Source organism: Drosophila hydei, unplaced genomic scaffold (assembly GCF_003285905.1).
Source record: "Drosophila hydei strain 15085-1641.00,03,60 unplaced genomic scaffold, DhydRS2 tig00000001-arrow-pilon, whole genome shotgun sequence".
Taxonomy (NCBI): domain Eukaryota; kingdom Metazoa; phylum Arthropoda; class Insecta; order Diptera; family Drosophilidae; genus Drosophila; species Drosophila hydei.
The window spans coordinates 6,296,579-6,320,669 of record NW_022045643.1 but is presented as its reverse complement, the minus strand read 5'-3'; the positions used below and the strand labels follow the sequence as shown (position 1 = coordinate 6,320,669).

Here is a 24,091-nt window from a genome sequence, read left to right as displayed (position 1 = left end):
GGGACAAGCTGTCGGGATTTACTTTCTGAGCTCCTCATTCGCTGCGTAGGTGAAAGTTGGCTAAAAAGTCAAAAAGCTAAAAGCAAAAAGTTGAAAACTCAAAATGTAATTTATTTTCATGTCCTGACAAATTTAATGGAATGTGCTGACCCGTTAACCCGCACATTCGCTAGCTGAGAGCTTTTCTAGAAAGGGTTCGCCGCTCTGGCAACGGGCAGTGGACAGCGCTGATAGTATCGCAGGTAAACCAGAGCACAAAACCCTCTTCAACGTAAGCCCAGATATTTGTTAGGCCTAATATAAACAGATTAAATGGAAAATCTATAGATAGGCTACTCGAGAGTCGACGGAAAATATCTGATTATTATTAATTATTGCGGCGATTAGGGCATGTTATGAGAGCCTGTCTACAGCACATATTGAGCTGCCTTTTATCTATCTAATTTGAGTGGGTTGGTCAATAGAGTAATGGATCAATGAATGACATAAGTTAACAATACTTTATCAAATTGAATCCTCCTCCACGTCCATCTCCATCTCCACCTCTTCCTCCTTCTCCCCTTTGTCTTGCTCTCTCTCATTTTCTTTCCTTTATTCCTTATCCTCTTCTTTCTCTTGCATCTTGTCTTCTCCATTTGATTCTCCTAATCCTCTTCCTCTTACGTATTTTCATTCTTCTCCGCTTCCTTCTCATTCTTTTACGTCTTTTCGCTCTCTTACATCTTCTCCTCCTCCTCCTCATTTTATGCTGTTTCTCATTCTCCTTTTCCTCCTTATGCTTCTATTTTAAATTTCGCATTTTCGCCTTCTCCTTCTTTTCTTCCTGATTCTCTTCCACCACTTTTTTTTAACGTTTTCTCGCTCCACTCGTCTTACTGCTTAGCCTCCTCCTTCGCTTTCACTTAATTCTATTTATTTTCCTGTTTCTCTTTTTATTTTCTTCTCTTCCCTGCTCCTTGTTCTCTTTCTTTAAAGTAGTCTCTCTTTCTCTATATTCTTCTCTCTTCTTCTTCTCTCACGCTCTTCGCTTCATCAACATTTCCCGTACAAGTTTCGAAACTTCTCTCTCTTGGCTACTTGTCTTCATGAGAATCGCATAGTAGAGCATATTATTATTGTTCCACATTCTGTAATAGTAAAAGGCAAAATACTTATTTTCGTTTTTATATTTACACACATTCTCTTTAATGTATTTCTGCTTAGTTCTTGCTCTTAATTGTTTTCTTTTCGAACTCATATTTAATATGCCTTCATACAAGTACTATGGATTGATATATGTATAATTCTTTAAATTGTTATGCTAAATATACACACAAATACAATATCTTAACTAGATGTAAGGTGCGGGGCAGCTCAACAAAAGTTTATATGCCGAAGTGTAGATACTCTTTCTGTTCTCTCCCCACACTTTATATATTTAGTTACAAATTTGTATTACCAAATATATATATATATATATAAATATATATATGTTTAAACAATACACGTATAGCAATAATAAAACATCTATACAAATACATATCATATTGGTTGGGGCTTTGCATCAAAATAAAGTACATAGACTCGTCGACTTAACGAGTTATCGTCGAAAAACTAATATCGATTCTAACTTCAAAAATTATTGTACTAAATTTTGTATATCAATCGCTTAAACAATATCAATATTAATATCAATATCAGTAAATAGTATATATATATGTATGTTTTATAAATATCAGCAATTATTCCAGTTTTTAGAGTTCACATATATGTATATATATATAGAGTATGTGTATGTGTGCGTGATAAACGGATTTTGAATGGAGATTACAAAAGTTGAGAGTTGTACTACGAGCTAATTGACGGGTTAATCGATAGCTAAAAGCTCTGCTATCGATCAGTTGTGAGAGAGATTGCTGTAATAAATAAATTAAGACACTATTATCTAAAAACAAACTTGTTTTGTCATGTGCGAATCGTGTTTCTATATACTATATACAAGCGGGAATCGGTTTATGTACTCTACTCCTCGCCCTCATATCCCAAGCACCACAACTGGGACAGGGGCACCAGTGTGGACTAGCTGCCCCCGTTGCCAGCTTCGTCCTTGCGTGGTCGCAGTATAAAATTAAGATTATAATTGGTATTCACGGCATAGTAGACATTCGCTGTCTTTGGCATAACCAGCTCCTTGTCGGGCAGCACCTGGGCAAGCGTAAAACGATCCGGATCGTCCTCCAAGCCGAGCTTGAGCATCGCATTCCTGATGACCTGTGGCGTACGCTCATTGTTGCCCAGCATTATGCTCTTGTACAGCACGATGCCGTCCAGCTCAATGTTGTCCGTCTCGTAGGTCACTCGGATGATGTAGAAATCCGGTGCGGATTGGGTGGTCACACCAGCCGGCTGCACCAGCTGTGCATTGATGTGATTGTGTGGGGAGCCACCGTTGGTGGTGCCATTAATCAGCGCAGCATTCTTCAGTCCGTTGCCCAGCGATTGGGAGTGGGTTAGCTTGCTGTGGGCCGATTGCCGTCCGCCTGAATTGCTGGAGTCCATGGATAGATTGGAGGTGCTGCTCGAGGCGGACATCAGCGAGGCATGATGCGCATCCCTGTCGAGCGAATTGTGCCTGGAGCTGGTGCTGCTATTCAGCTCACAGTAGAACTGCGAGCCAGCCCCGCTGCTCGAATTGGAGTGTATGGAGTCAGTCTTGCGATGGCCGTGTCCAGCGCTGCCCATAATCGAGGCCGTGGACGAGGCCGTCGTATTCGTTAGCGACGTATTCGTGCTGGCCACCGATTTACGCGGCGCTGGCGGCGGTGGCTCCAGCTGGCAGCTGAGAGCAAACGCCTGCCGCTCGTCCAGCAAAGGCATCGAGCCGAACCAATGATCGAAGAGCGCATCCTCGTGCAGATTGTAAGTGTTGGCAGCGCCTTGCAGCAGCTTGATCTGGGCCAGCACCTCAAACTCCTTGCGCTTCTTGTCAAAGTTGATCAGCTTGTCCTCAGTCAGATAGTCCGGATTGGCCGTGTGTATCATGGTCAGATCTGTGAGAAATGTGCCCAGATATGGTATCGTGCCATGCGACGTCTGTGTGCCCAGGTTCTGTATGAGCTTCTGTAAATGACGATCCGTTTGATCGCCAGCCGGATCTGGATTCTTGGCTGTGCCCTCGCGCTTCAACACCTCACGCAAAGTCCAGGCATTGTTGTCTTCCGAGCAAATGCGTGCGAGTTCCGTAAAGATTTCCATCTGCAAAATGAATAAATATAATTTAAAAAGAAAGTTAAATTGAGTTTTCTAATCTTGAACCTACGCGCTCTTTGGGCAAAAACTCCCAGACCTTGGACAGTCGGTAAATGGAATTGGAATTGAGTCCGGAAATAATGGCCTTCAAGGAGCTGAAGTTTTTGAGCATGCGCAACTCCTGCGCTATATCAATCCAGCGTGAGATGTTCAAGGCGCGTTCCTGTCGATTAGAGAAGCGTTTAGCAAGAGATTCCCGCCAGCTTGAAGATTCACACTCACCTGTGGCTTCAGCCGATCGATGAGTATGCTGGAGACAACGCGAAACAGCACCGCATTGAACTGATTGATGGTGGCAACCACCGTTTCGGAGCCGCCACTGTCCCGCCTAGCCCACGTATGCCCCAAGCACTGATGCGGTATCAGACGCTTGAAGAGCTCTGTGTCCATGCGGGTGAGCTGCTCGGCAAAGTGACGGACGGGCACATGAGGAAAGCGAAAGGCCTGCATAAAGTGCGTGGGTCCCCGGTACATGGGCGCCAAGTAGAGGCCACTAAATTGCTCGCTCAAATCGTATTGGGAGCCGCACGGTGTGTGCATCATGAACTGCGCCTGCCCCGACGTTTGCGTCGCCAGCCAAGGCAGGCCAGAGCCATCGCCATGATGGCTAGCACCTCCGCCGCCACCGCCTCCTCCATAGACCTGCTGCCTGAGCAAACGCTCCAAGCGATTCAGCACTTTGATATGCAAATCGGAGCGCTTGAGGCGCTTGCTAGCAAATGCCAGAATCTGCTGCAAATTATCCTCATGCCAATCCTCGGGAAAGCCATCCAGCCATACATGCAGCGCGGAGACTAGAGTTTTCTTGTGCTGCTCATGTATGGAGGCAGGCGAATCATAGCTGGTATCCTCTTCTTGGCTGCCATTCTGTTGCGCCAACTCCAGCTCCTCGACGTGCTTCTCATGCAGCGCATCGTAGCGCTGGGTCAGCAGACTGAGCACCTGTTTCGGCGTCGAGAAGGTGCGATACGTGGACAGGAAAACATTGATAAACGTCGACTCCAATTCACCATCATCGGTGGCCAAGGCCTCCACAAGGCGCGCCAATGTGGCTGCCTTGACAAATCGCACACGCACCGTCTCCCACTCCAGATGAGAAATTTCATCATCCGAGTCTTGCTGCAAGAAAATAGCCGAGGGACATTAAGTTGCGAACGGATAGCTTTAGCTATATCTATATATATATATCACTTACATTGCTAGCCGTGGGCGTTGGTCGATGATAGCGCACCTTCTTCAGGTAGACAGTGAAAATTGCATTCTTCTCGTGCTCCTCGCCCCACAGGCGCCACGTGGGCTATAAAAAGTAAAGAGAAACCAATCAAAATGTCAAATTAGCAAAGTGGCCAAAGGCTAAGTAATTAATCTATGTATATAGATAGATATGTATGTATGTATGTATACATTTATGTATGTATGTATGTATATATGTGTGCTTTAGTATAATTAATCATTCATTCATTTATAGCAGCATTTTCGACTATTTATAAATCAATATAAAATTCGCTTAAAACAAGGCAAGAATTTTGTGTTTTCAAATATTTCCAATATAAACATTATGTCAAAAGAAATTGTATTTAAGCTAAAGTGTTGTTGCTGTTCTTGTTGTTATTGTGTTGGCCAAACAGGCCGACACATTTCCACATTTTCACATTTCCCGTCTGAAAATTCATTCACATTTCGCTACATTTTCGATTTGGCATTTAAATTGCTTAATAAATATTTTGTTAATAGTCCATGGCTCTGACTAAGGCAGCCATGAATAATAAATAACAACAAATTCAATTTCGATTTATAGCCAATGTTCTAAATGCCATTGAATGGCATACAAATTCTATATATATATATTTAAGTATATTTATATATATACATTCCTTCCTCAAAAACAAAATCCATTTTAAAAGCGATTCCCAGGGGGTTCAAAGTTAATTGATCTAATTTAATAAAGGCAAGCTATAATATAGACGAGCTCAACCGACTGCTTAATACAGGCTCAGATTGCAAACAGTAAAACTCAAATTATTAAAAATCAATTCTTAATCATTTGTCACGACTCAATGGCAGCTGAGTAATTGAGTGTAGTAGAGTATAGTATAGTAAAGTCGTATAGTAGAGTAGCAGAGTCGAGTATTAGAGTTAATTAGTAGAGTAGAGTACTAGAATAGAGTAGAAGAGTAGTGTATAGTTCAGTTGAGTCATAGAGGAGTGTCGTTGAGTAGAAGAGTTGAGTCGTAAAGTAGAGTAGAAGAGTAGAGCATAGTAGAGTTGAGTCGTAGCGTACAGTACTGTAGATAAGCAGAGTGGAGTAGTAGAGTTAGAGTAGAATAGAAGAGTAGAAGTAGAGTAGTAGTAGTAGACTAGATTAGTAGATTGAAGTAGGAGTGTTTCAACCTGGTTATTTGGTCTGTAACATTTGAAAAGACATCTTTTCCGTTTAAATAAAAAACACAATAATATAAAATATATATTTAAATTTCCAACGAGGTTCTTCCTCTAAGCAAATAATTTCGCCATTAAAAATTATATATTTTCATATGTATATGTATATATAAAAATATTGATAGGCTCAATTAATACTAAAGGTCATTTAAGTCACATGCCATTAATTATGTATTTAAGTTTGTGTAAATATTTAAAAGTTTGGCTAAAAACGCAAATATCTCAAATATTTGCATGCATAAAAATTCTAAATTGAATAATAAAATGCAAAAATTAATTTCAAACAAAACAAATGCAATTGCTCTATGTGCAGGTGTGTATATACACATGTTAACATGAATGAACGTATATATATATATGTATACAAAACAAAAAAAGAAATTAATTAAATTCATAAATTCATTTAATTGCAATTGCGTGAAAATGCAATGAATGAATCAAGCCATAAGAAAATTGAATAAGTAAAGCGATGAAAACAACAACAACACGCAAGTTGCTATTGTGTGAGTGTGTGTGTGTGTACGTGTGTGCACAACAAAACATATGTCGGAAGCTGTTTTGAAGACCTGCCCCCAGACCAAGCAGCCATGGCCTGCATTTATAGAAAGATTCGCTCAGTGAGCTAGATGTCAATGCTAAATAGCCCCCCGCCCCCAATCCTGCACTTTCAGTTGACCCCACACACACACACATACATCAGCTCATACATATGCTTATATACACGCACACTCTGGCACGTCTGCTGTACATGTAAACATTAATGAATCTCATGTTCGGCCAATTAATTGCCCGCATGCGCTTTCATTACACACACAACAACAATTTCTACAACAACAACAACACAAGCCACAGCAAATCCTGCATTCAAATATGTTTAGTTTACTTTTTTGTTAGCCGTGGCCGTGTCTGAGCTTCTGACCTCATTTCATAAAATTTCGTGAATTGTTTGAATATTTCGTAAAAAAAAGAGAAATAAAAAAACAACAAAAACATTTTGGGCGTTAAGTGGTCGGCGCAATTTGTTTTATGATTGTGATATGCGCTATAAAAAGAGGAGCATATTAACTTGAGCAAACATGATGTAACAGGCTAGCAGACATGGCCAAGGGCTGAAGCTAGATTTATGTGTTTAAAGTGGAAATTTCATAAACATATTTTTGATATACTACACTTTAATTTATAGGGTATGCTCTAGCTATAGCAAGCACATGCTAAAGATTTATATAATTAACTTTATAAATTTATAACAAATTTTAATTACAGTTTTCTGCTGCTGCTTTATAGCCTTAAAAATGGTCTTGAAAAGTGCATACATTTTTTATTAAAGAGTATCTTCCCGTCGACCCACCCGCAGCCAATGCTCTCCCTAGATTGCTGTAGGCAGCTGTAGGTCTTTCGTAGCTGCCCAGCCCCATAAATAACATTGGCAAAAATGTTGAAAATTTGTTTTGTTTTGTTGTTAGTTGTGTAAACTACTTAGTATACTTATTAGGCGCCAATGTTTTCACTTACAACACTGCGCTTGGAGTGCTTAAGTGTTGGGTAATTCAATTTAATGACTTTCATTCACAGCATTTCACGCAGCTTCAACTTGAATCTATATCAAAATTGGCAGCATAAACAAAAGCAAAGGCAAAAGCTACAACAGCTGCGAAAACAACGTCGCTACGACTGCTTCCTGTGAAGCCCAAAAATTGAAGCAACAAATTTTAACAAATTGCAATTGTTTCTGCGTTTCGCTGTTCGCTCATCAAGTGAAACAGAAGAGCATATTGGTTGCTACAATAGTTGTCTTGAACTTGGAAATGTGGAATATACAGTTAAGATCTGATGTCGTCTGAGTGTGAAGATTTTATAGTGCGTGGGTGGCATATCGGCAGAACTTTAGATTGTCATAAAAAATATAATGGTTTTCTATATGCTGCTAGAGACTTGGAATTGGACAGTTATGTCTGTATAGATCATGAAATTATCAAGTTAGGAAGGTGGCAAATCAAAAATAATATATCTTTCATAGTCTTTTAGGGAAGAATCTTTGAAATTAATTAGAAACAGTTGACTTTTTTTAGAGATTGAGCAAAAATTATATTAAATATTATTATACAAACGAAAAGACAATATCTCTCACAGTTTAACAACTTATACCACAAGCAATGTAGTTTTCTATTAAGGTTCTCTTGAGTGCGTGAATAATCAGTGTCAAATGTAACTAAACTGACTTTAGATCTTTGATCTTCGATCTTTGAATTTCAACAAGTTGCTATCTGTAATCCTAGTCTACAGATGACACCAGCATAATATTTAAATACTATAGCTTATCTACCTCAACTTCAACTTGAGAGATGCAAATAAACAAAGTAAAGTATAGCTTCAGTTGCTGCAGAACTTTGAACCTTGAATATTGTTGCTTAATATTTTCGATAAATGAATTTATTTTTGTAAATTTTATGAATTCAGCTACTTTGGCAAACCGCACGAGCATTAGACAGTCATTAACGCCCGACTGCAAGGTTTTTGTTCATTTTTTTGTTGTCTTTATATTTTTTTCTAATTGCTGTGTACTTATGTAGCTTGTGATTCGGCTGGCTGATCTACACATGCTACTTCCCAAATAAAATAAATACGTGTGTCTATATGTTTATATATATATATTATATGTATTATATATATATATTTATTTGTGTTTATATGTAGCAAACTTGAAGGCAACTTTTAATCAATTCACGGGGAAAGATCAGCCAAGTCATTTGACTTTTCTTCTTTAATTTTTTTATTTTCTTTTTTGTTTCGCCTGTCGAAATAAGAAATTTGTTCATTTTGTGTGTAAACACAGATACACACACACACGCAACATACATGCAAATATGTATGTGAATGCATACATATGTATTTATTTAATTTATTTGTTATTTATTTGGCGTTTTGTATGTTTTTTTTTTGTTTAAATGCTGCTGCTACTTCCCTCTCTTTATATATACATATATGTATAAATATGTGTATGTATGTATCTATGTGTATGCTTCCATATATTTGCTTCATTTGCTGTGCTGTTTAATTAATGACGCACTATGCTAGCTTGTTTTTAGTTTCATTTACGTCAAAATTATTTTAGCAATGTTTATTGAAAACAACAATTATTAAAGCCAGAGTATACAGAGTATAGTAAACGCTTGCAGCTGCAGCTGTAGCTGTTTGCCGCACTAAACGATCAATTAGACTACAGGTAGCTAAGGTAAATGAATGTATGATCAGCATTAGATAGACTCGGAATACACACGAAGAGTAAAATAAAATATTAATTAATAAAGAAAATATATAATATTAATTTAAATTTTATAGTTAATTTCTAAACTCAAAAAAATAATAAATAAAAATAAAATAAAATTAAATTAAAAACAAATATAAACAGCTCTGTTAAAGCCATATTTAACTCTCATTGTTTAAAAAAAAAAATCGAAATGCAGAAATAAAATGTTCTAGCTATTTCTATACAAAACTTGGAAAATATTTTTGCTTAGAACATTTTCGATAAAACAAAAGCGCAAATATAAATTATAAATAAAATTCTAGAAATACTAAAGGCTATAGAGCACTATAAAGAAACTAAAGCCTACCAAACTGCGTGAATTAATTAAGGTTTACCTAGCTAAAGTTCAATTTTGAGTAAACACAAACAGAGACAAATATTTTGATGGGTTCAAAGCTCCGCTTAAAATAAACAAAAGTTATTCAATGTCAATTCTTAAATCTATTTAACAAATACAAAGCTGAGTAAATACTGTTTTATAGAGTATAAAAAAAATTCGAAAAATATGTGCAGAACTCAAGATAAAATAGATTTGATTAAGTTGAAGCAATTGACTTGAATTATAAATCTAAGAAGTTGAAGATTTCTTGGTATTAAAATTTTAAAATATAAATAATTAATGAGATGATAAACTTAAGCAGGCAGAGCATATATTTTGGCTGTCTTTATGGCAGAAAAACTTACACAAATTAAAAGAAAATTTATCTATAATTAATAATTTAACTTAAAGATGGATATAATAATCTGCATTATTGAAAACATTTGGAGAGCTAACGAAAATGAAAGCCAACTAGACCACTCTGTGATCCTAGTTGAAGCAATTAAAATTAAAATATTTCAAGGCGTACTTGGTATGAAAAGGATTAATGGAAAACATAGTAAATACTGAATAATGAATAAATAATCTAGTGACTTAAGACTTTATTTAATAAAAATCTAGTGACTCAAAAGACTAATTTATTTATTTATTTTTTTGTTTAAAATATTCTGATTTAACTTTTCAAAATTTTGAAAAATGTCAAACATAAAGTAAAATATTTAATGTAAATTTAAAATTCATTAATGTTTCATTTAAATATTGAAACTGAATACTGAAACTGTTTTTAGTAAGCTAGATTGTTCAGCATTTCTTAAAGACTAACAGCAGCTTCGAGCTGTAAACAGAATCAGAGATAATGCCTAAAGCTATAAAGTCTACTATGTTATAAATGGCAATTCATAAGTATTATATAAAATAATATAAAGTGTTAAAATATGTTAAATAAATAAATATGATAAGCCAAAGCTTGAATCAGGCTCAATATTGACAATTGCAGGGTATATTGCGACTCTGAACAACTCGTAAGTTAGATAAAAAGTTAGATATAGCAAATAGCTACATCTATAAGTATATATAGCTATACATAAGTATATATAGCTGATCACATGCATTAAGACTAATTACCTTGGTGTAGGTATATTTTTTGGCATGCAGATCTTTCGTCTTCTTGGACAGATTGCGCAGTGTGGCGCCTGTGCAGGCGCACAGATACTTGAGGCTGGCGACGACTTTGCGTTCCGCATTGGCCACCGCGTTCGATGAGGTGTCCAGATCATCGTAGGAATGATAGGAGCTGTTGCGACGCTGCTTGCCAGCCGAGGAGGATGTGGAGCGTGAACGTCGCTGCTGTCGGCTTAACGTCGATGTGGGCGTGGCTGTGGGCGTGTGTGTGGGCGTTGCTAATTTCTTTTGGCGCGGGCAGGTGTTGTGATGATATAGACGCTGCTTGGCTTTGGCCCAATGATGTGGCTGCTGCTGCTGATGGTAGTTGCAGAGCGTGCTGCTGCTGTTGTTGTTGACATAACGCCAGGCGCTGCTAAAGTCTGTATTGTCCAGCGGCGGCATCAGTGCGCGATTATAGCCAGCTAAGTCCTGCAGCTGATAGGCGCAGGTGTGGCTCTTGATAAGCGTGGGTGGATGATGCAGCTGCTGCTTTTCCTTCGACTGTTTATGCTGGCAAACACAGTTCGCTTGGCTTGTGAAATTCTGCAAGCAAAATTTTTGGTTTTTGGGGCTTGGGTCAGTCTCATGTCGCACTCGCTTTCGAGCAGCGCGTTTCATTTTGTACTTGATTATGGTTCATTGATTGGCATTGGCAGCGCTGCGAAACTAACCGTGAAATGAGTTCATTCACATCGCCTCAGACATCGCCATCGACAACTCATCTCACTTGAGAGCTGAGTCGCTGTCAATGCCTAGGGCTTGTCTGCCCGCCCCTGACCTTGCCTACAATTTTCGACTTAGAGATAGACGCACAATATATAAAAATACACTTATATTGTTCGGCTGTCAGCAGCCAGACTCATAAACATAGGCACAGCTACAACAAATATCAACAACCCCAACAATGGAAAGCAACTCAAGTGGCGTCTCGCTCGGCACCTTCCCATATTTGGTTAAATACTTTTCCCCATTCCAAATTGCAATTAGAGGCAACAGCCTGGCTAAGCGCTTCGCCTTTGTTTAACAATTTTTACATTTCGTGCCACGCCCCCGCTTCCTCGCCTGGCCGTAATGCCACATAAGGTATTAGCCTAGCCAAAAGCGTGCAGCACAACTTTTCCAGGAAGTTGTTTATTATTGTGGCCGATTTTTGTTGCTTCACATTCACATTGACAGCTGCGCGCGCGATTTTTATACATTGCAATACACTGACAGAAATTGGGCCTACGAAGCTGTGTGAGACAACGTGTAACGGAACAGAAAGAGAGGTGAAGGGAGAGGCAGTCAATATGGCAAGATCACTCAAGATAGCTCTCGCATATATAGTTTATTTATAATTATTTATAGTGTATTTAAAATTCGTTTTGTTTTTAATGCGCGATGCCAAATTTGTTGAAAACATTTGTGGCCATTTGTGCAAGGAAATCGTTGTTGGAAAATGCGTTTTCATTTTCCGTTTCACGCTCGTTTTATGGCAATTCGCCTTGAAGCTTGTGTATGCACACAGTATTTATTAGACGTACGTAGTTATTTGCGAGCAACTGTAATGGAGCTGCAAATTTCATGTTGAGTGTCTTGGCCATAAACATTTGGGCCACAAACTGTGCCCAATTCAAGCGTCAGGCCATGATGCTCCACATTGCATAACTCGTTTCATGTTTGTTCTCTTAATGGGCTGGGCCTTTCCTCTGAAATTGTCAGCTTTGCAGTTATCTAAGCAAACAGATCAGCAGGTCAGGCCGGTGGGTCGAACCCGTGCCGGATGCTGGCCCGTGTCCATGGCAAACGTCTTTCCATATGAAACGTGCCGCAATTCGCGGCGCCTCGACATTTAATTCGTATACAGCAGCGATTAATGTTAGGATCATAAAATATGCCAGGCCAGAAATAAACGCATAAAGCATTCAAAGCCAACCGCACGCAGCTCTCAGTTCCACAATTTCACACTCATAGCAAAGTAAATATATATAGGAAAATATATATACACACATATAAGTATATATAGGAATTGCCAGTTAATCTGGCACGTTTCAGCACAGATTTAGATTAAATGTGAACAGTTGCAACAGTTTGCCTGCCACATTCCAGCTAACATATATAATCGCATAGCGAAAGAGATTAATACAGCTCGACAGGTCTTTAGCCTTAAAAAGAGAAAAATATTTGCAAAAATTTGCTAGGCTAAGAGCTGCTTCACAGAACTATTGATTGATTGATTGACTGATTGACTTATTGATTAAGCTTACGATTTTTGGAATAATCGAGTATGGCTGTAAGCAAATGAGAATAGGCAACTTGTGCTCTGAACCAGGCTAACTGAAAAGAAGCTTACTTAAGTCTTAAGAATTCATTAGAAAAAATCTAAAATAAATCTTATGAAAAGTTTTTGTCAGAAATCGAATTTATTTATTTATTTTTAAAGGAAAGGAAGAAAGGAAAATTAGCAATAAGTTAAGATGTATTAAAAAAAATTAATTACTTATTTAGTTATTTGAAAGAGAACATAAATGCAAAATAGTTAAAAGATTTTTATATTTTTAGGAATTAAAACATATAATATTTTATTATAAATATAATTTTTATTATATTTATCATATATATTATATATCTTATATGCACTTCATATTGTTTCTGCTGCTCTGGCTACAAATTCGTGCTCAGTCTGAGTTAGTAAAATAAATAAAATAATAATTTTATCTTTCTCCCTCGCGCCAAGCTCTGTGCACGTCGAAACAGATGCAAATAATTAGTTTTTAGATGGAAAATTAACTTTTCCTAATTATTTCAAGAATGAGTATAATAATAAAAATAAAAAATAATTATAATTTGTTTTCATATATTTAAATAAACTATTTCTTTTAGCAACTATTACTTTCAGTAACTAATACTAATCAATCTACTTGAAAATCGAAACAGCTAAATTGTTTCTTACCTAACAGCAATTATTAAGACATTAACCCACAATAATCTATAGATACATATATATATATATATATATATATATACTGCCAAACGCGATAAATGACAAATCGATTGATACAAATTTGGTTTTCGAGTCACGTTTCTCGATATGCCAATTCATTTGTTTTTAAATGCTTGATTGAAATTTTGTGCATCATGCTGAAGTGTGCAAAGTCTAACTAAATGAATAGCCCAGACCCAGATCCAGTTCAATCGTGCCAGATTTCACACAAAATTATATATATATATAGGTTTATATTTCCACATAGCATAGCATTTGCTATGCCCCCTAATCAGTATGCACATACATATTGTGGAAAGACTCACTCAACTTGATTACAACTCATTAAGTATATATATAGATATATATATGTAACTGGAAATGCAAATCGAGTGGCAGTTAAGATTGATCGACCCTAGCGATAAGTCGACGTCATTCAGAACAAAAACAGCAAATTGCAGTTGACTCATCAATGGGGGGAAAATACATCCAAAAATAAGACTACGAGACTAAATTAATAAAGTCCTAAGGAAATACAATGTTATTTTTGTTTGTGGTACTATATAATTTTAGCTCAACAATTGCCAAGTGTTTGGAAGGCAATTATAAAGACATAAAGCTAAATTATGTCAAATTGCTCCAGATGATAATGAAGATGAGGTAAATGATAATGATGACGATGATGATGAAGCCGATGACGAGGCATTTCACATGAGCTTTCCGTCTAAATATAGAACTGTGGGATTTGACCTTAGTGCGGCCTGATGGCTAATGGCAAAATTCTATTGACTGGTGTGTTGGCGTCTGCCTGTGTGTGTGTGTGGGTGTGTGTGTGTGGGTGTGAGGGTAGACGCCATGGCTTAATTGACTTAGCTGCGACGCAAATGCAAAAGATGTTGCAAAAATAGCTTAATACAACCCCTCCCCCCTCTCCCTCCTCATCCCACCTGCCATCACCGCCCACGCCCCCCTCTGCTGCCAGCTAAGAACGGACAGTAACAACATCAAAGTAAACAATCGATGGGCAGCTGTAGTTGGGTTGGGTTGGGTCAGGCAGGGGGAGCCTGATTGTTTTGCCCGGTCTATTTATATGGACGCGACCCCAAAGCCCGGCCACGAGTTGGCTCTTGCATTGATAAACAGCAAGAGGCAAACAAACAATGCAAATGTACAAAAAGCACAAAGCAAATCATGTAAAAGTTATTCAACAATTCAGTGCTTGACTAGAAAATACCCTGTATGAGAAAGCTTTAACTGCAAAAGAGGTCAATTTTATATACAAATGCATCATTTGAGTTGGGTGTATATAAAAATGTATATACCAGTCAGTTAGTCAGGGCTATACTTCTTATTGTATATTATATATAAGGTAAATACAACTTGCAGAGTACATTCTACTTATATATGCTATATATTGCTTACATATCACCTATGGCGTGTCTTAATCTCTTCCATTTGTTTAAAAACACAAGCCAAAAATCGATAATTATCAAACGATTTTTATCTAATATAAAATCTTTAGCTTTACCAAACAAGCAAAGTAGTTTACTGTCTAAACGATAAATATACCCCATTTATTAAATCACCATTTGCACAGGGTATGCAAATAAAAACTATAGCAGCAGCAAAAATATACAACAGAAAAGCAACTGAGCTAAAGCCGAAATACTGCAGTCGTCTCGTGTCTCGTGTCGCATTGAGTGACTGACTAAATGAGTGTACAACGTCCGTTGGACGTTCATTTCGTCAGTTACAACTGACTGCATTCATCTCCCAACCTAGCTCTCTCCCTACCTAGCTCACCCCACGTCCGCCCCTCGCGCTCTCACTCTCTCTCTCTCTCTCTCTGTTACAGAATCACCTAGTGCCTTCTCTGTTTGCTGGGCGGCTATTATCAAACCACATCCGCTGTGCAGCAGAAATGATATATATATGCATAAATATATATATATTTTTATAACAAACAAACAGCGGATATAGAAATATCAACTTGAATTAAAGCTTGAAGCAATGAGCATAACAAGAAGCGAAAGCAAAATCGTTAAAATGTTTCTCAAAGGTGGAGAAGCAGTAAATTTACATGGGTATATTTGCATATAAAAAACAGAATGCAGGTATAAAAATGATATATATGCATTAGTTTGCACTGTAGACTAGACATAGAACTGTATATCTTCGAGTTGACAGCTAGAGGTTTCGTATTACAATACTGCTACATCTTTCTCTGAGTTGAGATTGACATAGCTGCTTTAAAGACTGAGCATATTTGCTTATATATCTTTCAAAAATTATTCTTTCCCTATCTCAATTTCTTAATTCCAAAAATCTTTTTTATAACTAGTGGTTTCTTATTGGTATGTGTATTATTTTTAAACTTTTAATACTCTGAAGACATTGAAAAGGGGAATAAGCTTAAAATACTTTAATTTAATTAGGATTCTTAACTCCGGAGAAAACATTCCTTATCAAATAGAAATTCTTGTGAAATTCTATACAAAAATCAATTACTTTTCGAGAAATGATTGATGGTTATCAATTTAATATTATATATTTATATATCATATATATCATATGACATTATAAATTTAAAATTCTTTAGATTTAATTAGAAGTTATCAAAGAACTTCTAATGTATTCTAAGATTATCTACGTTTACTTAAAAGACTATGTATTATTATCATATGAAATGCATTCAATATACTGTAGAATCAGAATTCCTTAAAGAACTTCTCAGGTCTTATAAGCTTTTACCTGTTTTAGTTAATTATTGCTTATATTCCACATACGAAACTTAATTATTTTTCTTTTTGTTTATTTATTTTTTGTTCGTAATACTCTAAGAGGATTGTCGCTCTCCATCTCTCTCCCTTCTCTCTCTCCATCTCTTTATATATTTCTCCAATTCCCCTTAAGGTTTTTCTCCAAGTGTAAATACTTCATATTGATTGGCACTGAGCAGCTTTTCAAGGCGCTTTGCCCAGCTACGCCTTAAGTTTTCCAAGCCAATGGATGTGTCCATAGCTTCACATATAAATACATATATTTACGTATAATTGCTGTTGACATTTTCAGAGACGCAAGCAACAACGACAACAATATCATAGAGCACATATGTCTCTGCTCTTGAAAAACTATATATTTCTAATGCATAGCCCATAAATTACCTATTCGAATGCTATCAAAATCAAGTACAAAATAAAACACGCCAATTCCAGTTGGATTGGTTTAATGCTAATGGAGGGGAAATACATATATATACATATGTTTATTTGTATGTATGTCTTTGAATATGTATGTATATATATGCTAAATATGTGCGCATAAAAATTGGCGTAGGCTTAACTATTTCAATTGTTGTTATTATTGTTGGCATTTTTGTGGTGGGTTGGGTTTACAATAACAACAACAAAGAGATATTTGCTTGGGGTTTTTCTGCGTTCGTTACTCTTGCAGGTGAGAAAAATATATGGAAATTGAAATGTTTCTTCATAAACCGGAAACAATTTAAATTCTTCTATTAAGGAATTTTTTGTGAATATGGAAATGTTCAACAATTGCAATGCTCTAGGCCCAAAATAGAAGCTGCTCTAATTGTGGAGAATTTTAAGAAAATGTATATATGTATGAAAATGTATATATTAAAACTGTTAGCAATACTTAAAAAATCAAAAATTGTATTTTGTTTAATTTGAAATTTGAAATTTGACTTCAAGATATTTTTTTAGCAATTTTAAAAATGGCTTAAATAAAAATAGTTAAAACAAAATTTCACATATATTAATGAAGACACTGTTCGCAAGAGTATCAACCCGTCGACCAAAACCAAAGCTTTCATTGTTTATATTTTAGTTTTCTTCCTTATCGCACAATTTTTTATGCGCGCCTTTTTCTACTGTGTGTGCGCTTTGGCAGACAGTTGGGTTTTATTCACAGTTTTTACCATTTGAGATTGACTTTTTTCGTTTGTAATTTAAACGCAGATCCAATTGTTTTTGCTCGGTTTACTTTGCGCTTGCAATTCGTAATGGTTGCGATAAGATGAATGTAGAAAGCAAAATCAATAAATTTGCTGCTCCTTTATTTTCTGTAGCTGTGTGCGTGTGTTTGTGCCGTAAGCTAAGGCGAAATTGATGCGCATGGGGATACGATACGATATACAAATACGATAGAATACAGTACGTTGCGTTGCGTTGCGTTACGTTACGTGAAGATTTAGCTGTAAATCTAGCTTTGAGTAGTTTGTTGTTGTTTTTTTCACGTTTTTTTTTATTTATTCTTGGCTACGCACCGCGAGCGACCGGAGTCGCAGCGCCAGCTTTGCTGCCCGCTGAGGAGGATGAAGATGGATGAGTCAGTCGGTCAGCTGAGTGGGCAGGGGGTTGGCTGGGCTGCAGCGCGTACACAACCCCCGTTTTGAGCGAAGGGTTCGGGTTCGGGCTCGGGTTCGTTGCACTACGTTCAATTGGCAGGCGCGTTCTCCTTATGTTTATGTGTCTGCCTTTCTTCAACTATTGCTTTGCTTGCACACACTCATACAAACACACACATACATACGTATGTATGTTTTATGTATTGCACGTTTTTCTTTTCAGTTATTTATTTGCATCCTTTTTACATACACAAAATTAAGCAACCACTAGACGCAAATTTTCTTGCACATTAGATAATTAAGAACAATTTATAAAACATTTCGCGTTTCCGATTTCGAAGCTTCCTTATTTCGTATAATTCACCGCACAGAACACTGAATAAAAAAGGTTCTCTGGCGAGACGGTGACGGGACAACCGCTGCCAACAACTGTTGAAAACGCACTCAGCGACCAGTTCGACCCGAGATCCGTGACAGCCCCAACATCGCCATACACACACACACACGCATGTACACTGGGCACGCTCGGCTTTTGTTCTCGTTCTCTCGCTCTCTGCCTCTCTTAGAACAACACGAGCGAGGGTTGTACGAGCGACCTCTGCCGACGCGTTGGCGTTAGCACAGTGCTCACCGCTTCGCCTCATGCCTCCCCTCTCGCTATTGTTCGCTCTCAGGTAATTTGTTTGGGTCGTGGGAATTTTGCACCCACTCGTATTTTCCTCATTACGCTCTGTTTATGTTTTTTTTAGTGAGCGGCTCTCATTCTCGTGCGTTCCCATTAGAAATTGCCCTTGTGCTCGCACAGCGGCTCTCTTGCTGTGTTTGCGTGTGTGTATGCGCCCGTCAATGGGTAGCGAAATATAATAGAGTGGAAAAAGCTCTCTTACAAATTTGTATAGTAATATATGCGCATACACAACGTTTGAATTCGCATATAAATTCTTTTTTACCAGCATTGATATGTAATAAAAATAGTTAAGAAACAAATATAAAATTCATAAAATATATTTATATTGTTTTTTTTACAAGGTGTGTGAAAAAACTCAACTGACCAACACAATGGAATTCATAATATTTGATAACATCAGCAATATTTATGTGGCTCTTAAAATTCCAAGACAAGTTCCCTCCAAACATTTAGCTAAATTGATTTATGTGAAAAAGCCAAAAAAAAAAAAACAAACATTTTTCCACGTTCCGTTTTGGGGTGCCGAAGTAACCGCAAATATCAGCGCCCAATGGCATAATTATGTAAATTTATATACATATATCTATGGCTAAGCATTGTCCAGCCGGTCTTTGGGTCTTTCATATGCCCCAAATATATATATATATATATATATATATAAAAGAGAGAGTCAATCAAATATGAAAACAATAAAAATACACAAAATACGGAAATTAATAAGCCTTAATTTACGTAAGCGCCAATCAAACGATTTGTTTTCTATTTGTTAGGAAAAGGAATATATGGAGACCCCCAACACGAGTCAATTGATCAATTAAAGATGCAACGACGAAAGCCGACCAAAGACGACCCAACAACGCAATCAAATGATGCACAACTCGGCAAAAGTGAATCAATACAAATGAGGCAAAGACAAATATATTTCAATGTCATTGCTTTTAGCAAAGACAAAGAGAAAATGTATAACAGTTTTGGTATAAAATTGTTAAGTAGAAAGGCCAAAGATAAACACAGATTTTTGATATTTTTTAACTGAAGCAAATACTAGCAAGAAATGTTGATGTTTAAATATATGAGAATCGCATAGAAAGCATGTATAAAAAAATTTTATAAAATTGAAATATATGAAAAACGCACATGGAGAATATGTTGAATATTTATTATTTAATATTTCAATTTCATTATTTAGTATAGCAGTATAACAGTTTTGGTGTAACAGTTTTTTTAGACCAAAGTAGACCACACATTAATATAAATTTGTTACACCTATAATATATTCAACAATGAGTATTTCAATGCATAAAATGCATATAAAAATAGAAAGGCTTTAAGCTATTAATGAGAATCGCAAAGAAAGGCCATAATTTAACAACAAAAACTTTGTTGTCAGCTCTAATATCAACATCAAATAACGAAATTTATATAATTTGTTAAATTATTTAATTTAAATGCTAAATTTAAGTAAAATCAGCTTCAATTGTTGCTATAGTTAACTTTTAGAGACGTTACTTCAGCTGACATATGATTAAAGTAAATATTTAGTATTATAACTTAGCAAATAGCTATTGATTGGCTTATTGTGAGAGTGTGTGACTATTTATAGAGTAGACTAAATATTAGTTAAAGCAATTAACAACTGAAATGGGTCACGACTGAGGGGAGGCTTTCTAGAGCTGTGGTAAGAAAACTGACCTAAGAGCTACGTTCAACTTACTTTCTATGCATATTCAATAGGATTTTCTATTTCTATTGCTAAACACGCACACGTAAGCACATAAGATACATATATAATTGTGTATATAGCAAAGATTTGGATACTCACCAGACTGTCGGCCACATTTTGACTCATTATACGAGGGCAGCTGCTGCAATTACTTCAATGTGCGTGCTTAGACTTTGGTAAGATGCAATTGCTGTCGTTCCTGATGATGATGATGATGATGATGACTGGTATCTGTTGGATACGCGCATTTTGACTGGTCACAGCTAACAACCATACAGCTACAGAGATACACAGATACTTGGCTTTTGGAATTGTGCAACTGGCAATAGGCGGATGTTGCTGCAATGTATTCGATGCGACGTACAAAATTTCAAGTTTTCTTTTGTAATCCAGCTGTAAGAAAGCGACGAAGAAATATAACAACAACAGCAACAACAACGGCGAACAAGAAATTGGTAAAAGCAGTGAAAAGCATTTAAAAGTCGCACAGTTAACGCGTTTTCTATACGCTCAAAGTTGGAAAGTGCGCGACGACAAATGAAATGGCCACTAAAACGTGTACATGGCCCATAGTCCATGGCATCCCATAGTCCAAGCTCTTTGCCTAGCAGACCGCGAGTGTTACTTAGCGCCCCACAATCAAGACTAAGCGCACTGGCTGCGTCTTGGCTGAACGTGATGAGCAGCTGATTTACGATATTAGGCGACAGCAGCTACTGCGCACAGTGGCACCAGTCAGCCCAAACATTGCATGCTTAAATACACTTTAAATATCGCTTAATATATTACGATTTTATTTACGTACTAAGTGTTGGATTCAATTTTTACTTCAAAATTCTATTTGTGATATTCTGCTGATTTCGCCCCACTGTGCAACTACGATCACGCGTCAACTGCGACGCTTGTCAGTCAGTCCGAATGATGAATTTCTTTTTTACCACGCGTAATCGTAATGCCTGTCGTACGAAGCTACGAAAAAAGATAGCGGGGCTTGTCGAAATGTTTCGAACGAACGCTAATGAAAGTTTGTGTTTGTTTTTTTTTTCGGTTGTTATTTTTTTCCAATCTTTTCTTGCTTTTTGGCCAATTTTACGTGTTGTTGCTGCTGTTGTTGCATTTGTATGTGTTCTGAATAGCTGAATGGGACACATGGAAATATGCGAAAAATGTTTGTGCAGACAATGCAGAAGCAAAACAAAAGAAACAACAGGTAGACTACGTTTTTGGAATATCGTACAAAAGAGAAAGAGAGAGCGCTCAAGAGAGTTACAGAGCATAAGCGCAGCTTAGCAGCAAAAGAGAGCGTTTATCGTAACTTAACGGCGATGAGAGCGCAAAAGTGAATATCGTAAATATGAGAACAGAACATTTAATTTCTTATTTTTTTTTACTGTTGGCAGCTGGTCAAGCTTTGGAAGTTATTCAGTATTTAAGCTGTCGCACATATATACATATATATTTAAATAATTACTATATATATATATATATACACATATATATATATATATATATATATATATATATATATATATATATATATATATATATATATATATATATATATATATTTATAGCTGTGATTATTCATAAAAACCTGATTTTTGTAAACTTTTCTGACTCTCTCTGATATTAGCAAATGCTTCCTAATGGTCTCTATGACAATTCGCTCTCAACAGCGCCTCGATCATTAGGGGCAATTCTTTTTGCCTCTGAACAAGACATCATCAACCTTGATTGCCTTGGCAGCTAGCTGACCCTTAAATAAAACAACCGACTCGGAAACGGATTATGAGAAACGCTCAATTATGAGCAGAAGTTATGCATGTGCTTATATGTGTACATGTGTGTGTGTTCTTATAAATTGCCATGTTTGGGCGCTCATTCGTGAAACTAATTCATTAGCATTTCAAATTTTAACAAAACTTAAAACAAGCTTCTGCTTGCGTACTCTCTCTCTTGCACTCGCTCTACCTCTCTGCCGCTCAGCTGCTCTTTGTTGTTGTTTTCTTGTTGCAAACAGTATAAAAAGGAAATCTCGAAGTGACGCGCGCGCTTTTAGATCGTTTTTACACCTACACACACCACAAGCGCAGCTCCGTATACGATATATTCACATGTGCATGAGTGTGAGTACAGAATGTTTTTGTGTATTTGTTGCTTTGCTTACATTTTGTTGTCACTGTGCAATATTGTGATATGTAAACGAATTTTTATTGTTGTTATTATTATTTTTGGCCAACAACACTTGGCCTGGCCTTTAACGCTCCAGCAGAGCACGGCTTGACACGCTCTTCCTCTCTCGCGCTCGCTCTCTCCCTCGTTCACTGGCGCTCTCTTTTAATGATCTCATTGTTTGCAGCTCTCAGTCTTATTTACGATATCAATTTTGTTTTATTAGCCAAAAAAGACAGAACTCAAAAAGCAAAAAAACAGTTAAACTTTTCTTAATCTCTCTTTATACATATATAGTTATTGTAGCTTTTTGTTTTATTCTTTGAGATGATTTTTTGTCTTAACACGCGTTTCGGACGTGTTGATATTGGCCTGAAGATTCGCCAACAAAGCAACCAAAAGTAATCAGGAAATATATACTTATATTTGTATGTGTATATTTACATACATACGTATATATACATTTATATAGACTGTCTATGTATTTTTTGTTTTATCATTTTTTGATTAGAGTTTTTTTGCTTTACTTGCGTACGAGTTTATATATAGTATATTTAATAAACTATAAAATTATTAAACAAATGTTTAGGACTTAACAATATATATATATATATATATATATATTATTTATTTCTTATTTTTTTAATATATTTTATTAATTATTTCTTATATATTTAAAGAGTATCTTTAAATATATATTTACATAAAATATATATTTTAAATATTTTTTATTTATATATATTTTTATTTTTTGTTTTATGAATTTATTTATGTTTTCTATATATTTTCTTTAGTTACATATAGTTTTTATTTTTTACTATTTTATGATTTAAAAAAAATACATATTTTTAATTTTTTTTAACAGTATTATCTGCCCAGTTTTTACGGTTTTTCCTATTGTAATTATTTTTTTATGATCGTCTCTTTGGAAAAAAAAAAACAGAAAACACGTTGCAATTGGCAACTGGTTTACAGCTATGCAACAACTCATGCACACAGACACGTACACTGAGACACACACAGCCATGATCTACACACACACATACACATACGGACAGACAGTCAGGCAGCCATAGACAACTGCAGGTGAGTAAATGGCAATATTGACCATAATTTTGTAAGTAAAAATTTTCTCATACATTTCGAACATTTTGCTGAGTTGTTTTTCTTTTACGTTATTTTCCCTCTGTTTGCATTTGTTTAAAAGGAACTCGCGCGCGCGCACAAACAATTTGCTATTAATTTTAATAATGTAATTAAAGATGTTGCAGTTGCTTTTTGTATACCTTTTTACATTTCTATTTTGCCATTTGCTGTGGTTCGCCTATTCGGCTTTACTTTTTTGTTGTTTTTGTGCACTTTTCACACACAAACTCGAAGCAGAAAATGCCATTAATGATATTTGCTGTTGTTGTGTTTGTTGTTGTCTTGAAAATTTTCGTTACGCTTTGGCAGACATTACGAGCCACTCTCCGCACTTTCGCGTCCCGCTCTCCGCTTCTCTCTTTCGCACCGTGGCCAAACAAAACGCGCCAGTTGGCTGTTTTTTCTTCTTTTTTGTTTTTGTTTTGAGACCGAAACGAAATTGGAGCCACAGCAGCAGCAGCGCGCACCCGTCTATCCTCGCTTACACGTAGTTTGCGACTGAAAGCCAACGCTG

The 24,091-nt window shown here is 36.4% G+C and overlaps 1 protein-coding gene across 3 annotated transcripts; it reads right to left on the bottom strand.

The window, feature by feature from the left end:
- Window positions 1–1,745: 1,745 nt before the first annotated feature.
- LOC111591854 (ral guanine nucleotide dissociation stimulator-like 1) lies at window positions 1,746–24,063 on the bottom strand. 3 transcript variants are annotated; one of them, XM_023303734.2, is made up of 6 exons: window positions 17,420–18,269; window positions 10,479–11,060; window positions 4,484–4,585; window positions 3,511–4,407; window positions 3,299–3,451; window positions 1,746–3,234 (listed from the first exon to the last, which is right to left on the bottom strand). In XM_023303734.2, exons 1-6 carry the CDS (start codon window positions 17,420–17,422, stop codon window positions 2,059–2,061), a joined length of 2,913 nt encoding a protein of 970 aa, XP_023159502.2. In that variant the 5' UTR covers window positions 17,423–18,269; the 3' UTR covers window positions 1,746–2,058. The 3 variants fall into 3 exon arrangements, with proteins under 3 accessions (XP_023159502.2, XP_023159503.1, XP_023159504.1); XM_023303735.2 differs by lacking the exons at window positions 10,479–11,060; window positions 17,420–18,269 and adding exons at window positions 20,359–20,652; window positions 23,718–24,063 and having other exon boundaries at window positions 1,748–3,234; XM_023303736.2 differs by lacking the exon at window positions 10,479–11,060 and having other exon boundaries at window positions 1,748–3,234; window positions 17,420–18,267.
- Between the last annotated feature and the right edge of the window lie 28 nt (window positions 24,064–24,091).